We start from the raw sequence: 10,711 nt of genomic DNA on the forward strand, positions 1-10,711 counted from the left end.
ATATAAGACCTTACTCCAAGATATGACATATTTTATTATTTTAAATAAATAATAAATAACAAAAATATAACATAACAATTAACAACCCAAGATAAAATAATAATAGAATATTGTATAACATTACATAATGGTAGTAATATAATAATGAGAAATCAAATTAAAAAAAAAACAAAAATATTAATTATTATGAACAAATTAATCTATAATAATGGTAGTGAGTGAGCAAAACAAATAAAACTCCAATCAGATTGTTTATAATGTTTATAAAATAATAAAATTTTATATTGATTTTGTTCTTTGTTCTAAACATTCAAAATTTCAAAAAAATATCAATTTGTTTTTTACATACATATATATGTAAAAACGATATAAAAGTTGTAGACACATAAAATACAAAATAGAATTAACATATTCAATAATTTTAGTTTTTCTTAGATTCTAATGGATTAACAGCAACACTTTCGGCAGCAAGTTTTACATATCCATCACCACTAGAACGATTTTGTCGCTGATTTAATTTATCTAAAAAAAAAAAAAAATGTTTAACACTTAAAACAATAGCATATTGTTAAAAATATATGACATTTTTAAAAAATATGAATAAAATTGTTTAGATACTAAGTATATTTTATACTAACCAATCGATTTTTGAGAAGTTAAATTACTTCCTGAAGGTTTTTTGGGCGTGTTAAATAGATCATCATCACTATCATCACCAAATATAGACTTTGTTTTATCGGAATTCTTTTTTGTAAATTTTTGGTTAAATTCAAATTCATCATCGCTATCAAATATATTTGATATTGTTTTATTTACTTTACCAGATTTCCGAGAGAATAGATCATCATCATCATCATCATCATCATCAAATAAAGAATTAGATTTCTGAAGTAACAAAGTATTTGAAATCATAGATTTAGATTTATTTTCTTCTAATTCTTTCATACTGAATACTTTAACTTGTGTTTCATGTGTTCGTTCAATTTCTGAAACTTTTTCATTAATTGAATCAATTTCTGGTTGTTTTTTTTTTATTAGTTCAGTTTCCAATTGTTTTTCTTTAACTGGTTCATTTTCTAGAAGTTTTTTATGATTTGATTCAATTACAGGGAGTTGTTCTTGTACTGATTTATTAGATTCTAATAGTTCTTCACTCAATATTATATTTTTGTTATAATTACTATCTTTTTTATCAAACTCTTGTTGAATTGACTTGGATTGATCTAAATCATCATCAAATAAATTTTTTGTTAGCTTATTTTTTGATTCTATTTTTTCATCATTTTCAACAATTTTATTTTTAACTTCATTTGAAGAATCTACATCTGTACATTCATTATTTAATATTGGACTAGATTGATAGTCATCTAAATTAGATGTTGAAACAAATAGGCGAGATGATTCTTCAAAGTTTGTTGCAGAACCAATATCTATAGATGACATTCGAGCAGCAGCTATTCTAGCTTTTCGACTTTGAGGACGTCTTTTTACTTGAATTCTAGCTCTTTCCTAGAAAAAATTTTACAAAAATATAAACACAAATAAAGAAATAGAATTAATTTTTTTTGTATAAATATTAATTATAAGAAAATTACAATTTGTGGTGCAAAAGGTTTTAAATATTATTTATTGGTTTTTATTAATATAATATTAACAACTTATAATAGGTTTTAGTTTGAATTATTATTTTTTAATATTAATTACTTTTTCAGCACTGAAAAGTTTTGTTCCATCAGTTGGTAAGGTATCATTTTTTTCATCCAATGAAACTGATCGAGGAATATCAGATATTTTCAATGGGCTTTTAGAATTAGGAAGTAGACTAGCAACATTTATAAAGGCACCAGCATTTTTATTTAATTTTCCTGAAAAAAAAAAAATTATTTTTATAATATAGTAATATGTATTGATGATTTTTTAGTTGCAAAATAATTTTCATTTTATACTCTTCAGTACTTGGGAAAAATTAATTTAAAAAAAAATTGAGAATCAATAATGAATAGTATAATAATATAATCAACAAAATATAATTAAATTTTATTTTACTTTTTATCTCTTAAAAAAATTCAGTCATGCTAACTGGAATTTAATTATTCGCCGGATCTTATAGTCCAACATTAATTCACTGTTTTAAACAATCAGTTTAGATAAATATCAACTATTTTTAATGGTATTAAATTTATATATGAATCTAATATTTATTGTAAACTAAAGTATTAATGTACTTTCTTTATTATCTATCCAAATTATCTATTCAGTTTAAATTTAAAATATCCTTCAATTTAACAACATATTGTAATTATATCAGTTAGCTTATTGTCAATTTTCAAAATGTCCTAATTTAAACACAATTGAACTTGATTTGTACTAATTTCAACTAATTATAATGTTACAATACTTTTTTTCTATTTTATTAAATTTATTTAAGAATATTCATTTTATTTATCTAAATAGAAAATTATATTAACAGCAATAATTAAAATGGTATTATTTAAAATTAGCTTTACCTGGAAGTTTTTTTAGAGTTTCATTCCTTGAATTTGGCAAACTGAGAGAAGATCCATCAATAGAATCCTTTAAAGACAAGTCTGATGTAGGACAAATTACGTCAATTTCTTGATTAGTATTCACATTTTGAGTATTTGAATTAAATTGTTGTTCATCACTACTTATGAAAATAGGATTTTCGATGCTCTGAATTGTGTTTTCTGAAGAAATAGATACTGTCATAATATTGGATGCATTTAAATCTTTTTTTTTCAATGGTTCTTGATTTTTATTATTAAGTAAATTTCCCGTTGAAAAATTTGATGTTGGAGAAATCATTTTAGTTTCTTTATTAGAATTCTCATTTTGAATTTGTGAACTAAGAATTAATTTTTGTTCATCATTACTTGATAATGTGGAAATTTTATTACTATGGATTGTATTTTCATTTGACATTATTTCATTTTTAGGCATATGAATCTCTTTTTGACTGAATAAATCACGATTCTTACTATCTTGTAAGCTATCAGGTGCTGTATTCTGAAACATATCTTGATTGTTTTGATCCATTTTTGGGCTTAAAAATTCTTCAGATGACAAACTAATAGTTGATATATTTTCATTTATATTTTGATTATTAGATAAACTAATAAAAGCATCAGAAATGTTTTTATCAAAGGACAAATAATTTTCATCTTCATCATCAGACAGTAGACTAAAATTTTTTGTATTATTTTTATCAATGTCATTTCCCATTTGACTTATTTTATCAATATTTGTTGCTTTATTCGTTATGGCACAATCATCAATCTCTTTATTTCCAATTTCATTAAAACTAGATTGTTTTCTATGTTTTGAAAATGTATGACTATAATTTGGTTTATTAGTAACAAATAGATCATCATCAGAAGAAGAATCAAATAAGTCTTTTTTCAGTCCACGAACCTCGGGATTTGTAATTTGACCAATTTCACTTGCATTAGAAATTAGTTGATCTTTTTTAATACTATTTTTATTTGGTTTATTAACATTAAACAATGTATCCTCATCCAAATCGTCTTCATCCGATGAAAAAAAATTACTTAACTTTTTTGCCTGTTGTGAATTTGAAGGCTTTTGGTTACTTTGTATCATTATGTTATTATTGTTCAGAGATTCTATAGTATTGCTATTTAAAGTGTTATCATTTGGTAAAAATTCTTCTTCTGTAACTTTATTATCAGCCACACTAGGATTTATTGAATCCTTTTTTAATTTATCAGTAATTTCCTTATTTAATGTATCTTTAACTTTATCTTTTTCTATTGGGAGTTTTGATAAATGTTTTATTTCATTTGATTTATTTAATACTTTAACATCTTCAACATGTATTGGAGAAGAACTTACAACAGATATTTGTTTTGGTATTATTTTATTGATAGATTTATTACTAAATAAATCATCATCAGATGAAGAGTCTAAAAGTTTTGTAGAATTATTATCAATAGTAGAATTAGCTTTTGTTTTCAGTTTTGAATCCATAAAATCTTCATCTGAATCTGATTCTGAAAATAAGTTTCTCGACAAAATTTTATCTTTTGTCAAACTTTCTTTAGATTCTAAAATATTTGATTTTAATGTTGAAGAAACTGTAACTGTTTTTTTGGTAAACAAATCATCATCATCTGATTCTTGATCAAAGAGCGATCGTTTTTTTAATGGTTTAGTTTCTTTTATTAACTCTTTATGTGCTATAGTAACTGAATTTGAATTGAAATCGTCAACAACTTTATTCGAAGTATTAAAATCTTCAGTTGTATCATTTTGTGTTATAGCCATTTTTTTACTTATTTCAGGTATTATTGATGGTCTGTAAATAACAATTTCATCAAATATTTAAATTATTAACTTCTATTTACATATTAATTAATATTACAATACTATTAAACATAATTAACTAAATTTATTTTATAATTGTGAACTCATAATTAGTACCTAGTACCACAAGAGTATGGCTATATTACATAAATATGTGATATGTTATATCCACCACAAAATATGATTACATTTAAATAGATATTTGTAATTTAATTGACAGTACTTTATGTTTGAAGCAGGACTAGAAATGTATGGTTTTATATCAGTTCCGCCAAGAATATTAACAGCTCCTTTGGGTAACTAATAATTAATAAACAAACTAATTATTTATAAGATTAAGATTAATAATAGTAAAAAACAATTACTTTTGTTTTTGACGATATGGCATTTAAATTATCTGACTGAGAAGATGTACTATCTGTAATATAAAGTATTTTAAAATTAATAAAAAAATAATCAACCATCAATTAGTCATTATAAGCTATATGAAATAAATAACCTTTTTGGAATCGTTTTCGCAATTCATCATTCAGTGTTTGTTGTATACTTGGTGCTTCAACCTTTACTTGAGTATAAGATTTAGGTTCTTGCAGAGGTGGTTTGTCTGAATATATCGGTAAAGGTGGTTCATTTGAAAAATCATCATTGTCATCATCATCAATATCATCCCACAAATTTTTTTCACCAAACATATTACTACTACCATTACCAAATATATTATATTCATTTTCTAAATTTTCATCTTCATCGTCATTAATTAAAGGTGGTGGAGTAAACAGATCATCTATTAAAACATTTTGGTAAAGTGTATTATTAAAAAGGTTAGTACAAACAAGAAAAATAAACTTTAAAAATACATGATTAATATTCATCAAATATTAAGAGATAATATCATTTGAAAATGTATAATTTTTAATTCTAAACTGATTTAAACTCTATCTCACTCAACTTATTTATTACAAACAGTAATTTTTGAAAATTAGTTGGATTAAGGCTCTAATACTGTCAATGCAAAAATACAGAAAAATTCTGATCAATATGATGTAGTCAGAGCCAGATTAAGGATTAGAACTGTCTTAGAGCAATTTATATATTGTACACTTTATCAATAAAGCTATTACAACAATATATATTTCATGTATAATATTATATAAATATTTAAAAAACACCACTCAAAAGTAAAAGCTCTTTTTACACCAAGCTTTGAATTTAGTATAAAATATAATGGCTATAAATTGAGCGTTAGTGTGTTAATTTAATAAAATAACTTTATAGGTCATTTAACTATATATTATGATCTTAAATGCAAGTATTTTAGTATTTTCTAATAATTAATAAACAATATTTTTCCCAGATATAAATTTTGTTTTAAGGTAAAACAATTAAATATTAATACAAGAATTATAAAATCAATATTTGTATATATTACCTTTACCATCATCTACATAAGTGGGAATATTTTTAGACTTCGGTTTTTCTGATTCAAAATAAATGTTATTGGCACCTATTAATTCGGAATTAGGTTCATATGTATTTTTTGATTCACTAATAGAATATACATCTTCTTCAGGTACATCATTGCTAGATAATGATTCCTAAACAAATGTAAAATAATTTATAACATAATATAAACTTGTAATTGCAATTTTTTTTTTTTTTTTTGAGTGTTATAATAATTTGAATCTAGACAGTGTCTATCAAAAATGCATTTTTTTATTAACTATCTATACACTGTTCATCGTGAAAATGTGACTACATAAGCATTACACACTAATTATTCTGGACTTTTATTAGTTTTGCTTTAATCTCCAATCTCATTCATTGATTGGTTATTAATTATTATAAATATTACAGCAGTTGACAAAGAATAATTTTGGTTTGTGTACACTCATATTCTCTCAATGAACGTTGTATAGATTGATCTTATATATAACTGATTAATTTAAAAAACTAATTTTACCTGATCTTTAAATGTATTTGTAGGTTGTTCAACATCAGAATCTGAATCTGAAAACATAGCATTATCTACGACAATTTCAGATAATGTATTACCACTTAAAGAAGGAAGATTTAATTTTTTGTAAAATATCTTTGGCCTTAAAATAGTTTCTTCATTTCTATCACAAAAACATAAATGGAAATATTATAGTCTAAAATAAAGAAATAATCTTAAATAATTCTAACCTAAGTTCATCATCATTGTCATCAGAATCACTAACTACAACAGTAATTTTTTCAAAGTGAGTATCAATAGCTTTAAAGCTGTTTTTAAGTGCTTCTTTTATATTATTTATTAATGTATCAGCGTCATTGGTTTCTCGTAACACAGGTTTCTAAAAAAATATATTTAAATTAGTTAATATAATTATATTATACATAACAATCAACTATATTATTTCTATATATTCTTTTTTAAATATTGATATCTTTATTATATTTACTTCAACTTTAGTTTGCACTGTTTCATCTTCGTCTTGAACTTTGTTTTCTATAAATTGTTTATCTGCTAATAACTGAAATTCATTATTGATGTTTGCTATTTGAACTGCAGTGTCATCTATGCTGGCCACTAAATCGTCCAATTCATTTAATGTATTTTTTGCACCTTGAGTTATTTTCTAAAAGTATTTAAATTATTATATATTAATAAGTACTATTATTTAATTTGAAACTTAAGTTATAAAACATAACTAGTATTTATAATAAAACAGAATAAATAAAATCAGAAAAACCTTAAAAGTTAAATTTTTTTATAAACTTTGAGAATAGATATGATTCACTATTAATCGTGAATTAATGTGATAAAGAATACAAAGTAAAAACAACAGTGACTATAGAATGTGATTACAATATTACACAATCATATTAATTAATAACAAAAATAATACTATTATGAGTTACACTTACATTGGACAATTGTTGAAGATATTCTGCTAATCGCGATTCATCTTCTTGATCCCATTCTTTGCGTCGTTCAATAAAATCGCTCAAAGTCAAAACATGAGTTTCCTTGGGTGGTAATTTGTCCTATTAAATTTTTTTCAAATAATATTAAATGACATTGTAAAATAAATCTAACATGTATTACGCAACACCTACCTCCATAAGATATTTAAATGCTGAACAAATTTTTTTAAAACATACAATTCACTATTATCGTAGTGACACGACAAATAATAGTTGAGAATGAAAATTTTTGATTATTTTAATTGGTTAATTATAAAAATAATAGTACTTTGTAGTTTGTATTCGATTCGACGTGTAATGTAAATTATTGTATCATTTTATTTATGAAGGCTAGCGAGAAATATTACCATGATTAATAATTATTATTGTTTTCATAATTTTTGATACAAGACACTATAGATAGTAGATTCTGAGAAAAATAGTAAAATTCATACAGATAGTGATAACTCAGATAAGAGTGCAACTGTTTTCAACGTCAAAAAGTATAAGATTAAAATTTAAAGACACTATTAAATGTTAAATGTTGTGAGAACTGTAAAAACTGAAAGGAATAGAACTAATAGAAGAGACATTAAAGGCGAGATTTTTGAGAGATGAAAGAACAGAACTACTAATTATATTAATTTGGGTAGTAATTTATAAATTACTGGTTGGCACGTCAATAATATTTAAAATTATATACCTAAATGAATATTTATTTTTGATTTTAAATTTAACACAACGCTACTGTAACAGTATCTAGCATAATCACGGCCATTATTTAATTACTGTTGATGATAAATTATTTTTATTAATTATTTTATGTGTTGATTAACATATTTAACACTCACACAGTCACACATGTTGACAAATTATTAAAATGTGATGATTTGATTCATAAATAAAAAATTTGCTATTCATAATCAAAATATCCTTTATCCATTCAGTTCCCGAATAAAAAAAAAAATGAATGTATGCTATAGCTACCCGCTATGAAACCAACCAAACCAACTCATTTTAATTTTATTCTTCAGATACCAATGGTAGGTTTTTGGAAATTTGGAATAATTGGTAAACTTCCTAATTAGTTAATTTTTTATATTTTTCATTTCTTATTGAGTCTATAGATTTAGCAAGTATTCTTAAAGATATTCATTTTTTCCTCGTTTCCCATAATTATCAACTAGATTTCACACCTATAAATCAGGACTGAGTGTAAAAATCCAAAAAAAATAGTAGGTATTCTTTTGATATTTTGAAAGAGCGAATTAAAACAACTTTTCTAGAACATGATATACCTACCTTAGTTCTTCATAAAATTTAATGTCATGTTTTATTACTAATATACCACATCCACGCACATTTTTTATAAATTATTGAAATTCATATTTTTACGACAGTGGACATCAAAACATTTAACTATGATAATGTTTTCTTTTCTAATGGTATTTTTTTCATTTTGATGAAATTTAATAAGTATTAACCATCAAAATTTGAAACTTTTCACAAATACTTAATTATTTTTACACAATACAATTTTCAAATGATTTATACTGATTGTGAGCTTTTTAAACAAACATTTGAAATATTCTGTTTTTTCTATAAGTTTTTATACTTGATCAAAAACGTGAAAAATGTATAATGAGATTCTTCATGAATCATGGCATATAGATTGTACCGATAAGTGATAATAATATAACAATATCAAAAATGCATTTACACATTTTTTAAAAGTAATTTAAAGTTATTATTTCCAAATTGAATCATCTTATAAGTAATAATCAATTAATCAAGTATCCAATCACTCACATGGAGGTCTAAAGATATTTTTATTTTTATTTAAAGAGGGGAGAAAAATATATAAATTTAAATTTAAGCTAAATAAAGGGAAAAAAGGTGTACTTTTTTATTTCAACATATAAATATAAAATAATATTTTATTATATATTTAGCACATATTATATGCTATTATTCATATAATTAATATATGTATTGGTATATTATAGTTACCTAATAAAAATATTAGTACAAGAAAAAATAGAAAATAATAAAATAAAATACATATAATCAAATATATTATTTGGTCGGTATACAAGAACTGCATTACATTTCTTTGTTTTATGTCTTAAGTTATTAGGTAATTATACCACAGTAATATTTATTAAATTACAAGTTAATATTGTTTCTCCAAAAGGGAGCAAGTGTCCCGTTTTAACCACTATTAATGAGTGTCCAATGTCCGTCCACTAATTTACCTAAATAGCTGCTAAAATTATAATGTTGTGTAGAAAATACATATAGGCTAGTAACCTAAAATAAAGGTCCTACTAAAGTATATATATTTAATAATACAATTTAATATAAGATTTCTAGTAAGTTATTCTTACTAGGTATAATTGATAGAAAAAATAATAGAATTAAAGGAGCACACAACACAAAAAATAAGTTTTTTTTTATTTGAAAGAATGTTCAATTCTAAGGATAATGGTATAGGTTTTACGTTTCTACTCACATTATTCAATAAGTTATGAGCAATTGAAAAAAGTTCATCATGATGTGCTGTTTAACCAAAATGTCTCTTTTAAGATTTTTAATATTTAAAAAACTAAACGTCATATTGAAATTCTGATTCTTGCATCGCCTTAAACACATAAAACCACACATATTTACATAAATTAAATTTCAAAAATAAAATGTTTAGGTTGGTAAATCGTTGTGAGAAGCGAGGAACTTTTACACGTATAAGATAGGCAATTACGAAGAGTAGGGCCCAATGACGTCACGTGGCTATTTTACATTTCTTAATATCTCCTAAAGTAATAATTTTATTTACATCGAATTTTCACCAAATCATTTCATATAGCCATAGTTACAATAATTTAACACTTAAAAATAATTTAAAGATTTTTTTTTTATGTTGTGTGCTCCTTTAAGTCAGATTTTTTTTACATATTTCTCCAATTATTCAGAATATTTTGGATCTGTTTAAATAATCAAATAAATCATCTGTAAAATATATTATATTTTTAACTGCATCAACTGTTTATTTAACAAAAAATAATAAGTTGTATTATATATTTATATATAATTTTACATTATGTATGACAAACAAGAATATTTTCACTACAATTAATAATGCATACCTTTATATCAATAATAATATTTTAATACATAGGTTTAATTTTAGATTTAAAAACAACTACTTAAAAAATATTGTAAGAAGTTACAATAAGAAGTTTGCAGTATATAACAATAAAATTTGTAGGTAGACTAATTTCTAAACAAATAAAAATATAGAATTTAATTATTTCAGAAACATAACATAAATAATATAACAAATAATAATAATAATAATATATGGGAGCTCTAACAGACTAGAAAACAATGTAAATATACAAAGTTACAAGCAACAGTATAATAA

At 23.3% G+C, this 10,711-nt stretch overlaps 1 protein-coding gene across 1 annotated transcript; it reads right to left on the reverse strand.

The window, feature by feature from the left end:
• Nucleotides 1–359: 359 nt before the first annotated feature.
• Nucleotides 360–7,665, reverse strand: LOC112594632 (uncharacterized protein MAL13P1.304). Its single transcript, XM_025339526.1, has 13 exons — nucleotides 7,444–7,665; nucleotides 7,252–7,371; nucleotides 6,786–6,962; nucleotides 6,529–6,677; nucleotides 6,305–6,461; nucleotides 5,774–5,939; nucleotides 4,844–5,128; nucleotides 4,710–4,762; nucleotides 4,568–4,644; nucleotides 2,508–4,336; nucleotides 1,705–1,865; nucleotides 639–1,509; nucleotides 360–522 (listed from the first exon to the last, which is right to left on the reverse strand). Exons 1-13 carry the CDS (start codon nucleotides 7,447–7,449, stop codon nucleotides 422–424), a joined length of 4,152 nt encoding a protein of 1,383 aa, XP_025195311.1. The 5' UTR covers nucleotides 7,450–7,665; the 3' UTR covers nucleotides 360–421.
• Between the last annotated feature and the right edge of the window lie 3,046 nt (nucleotides 7,666–10,711).

The sequence above is a fragment of the Melanaphis sacchari genome, unplaced genomic scaffold (genome assembly GCF_002803265.2).
Source record: "Melanaphis sacchari strain LSU unplaced genomic scaffold, SCAv2.0 Contig23_pilon_pilon, whole genome shotgun sequence".
NCBI classification, from domain to species: domain Eukaryota; kingdom Metazoa; phylum Arthropoda; class Insecta; order Hemiptera; family Aphididae; genus Melanaphis; species Melanaphis sacchari.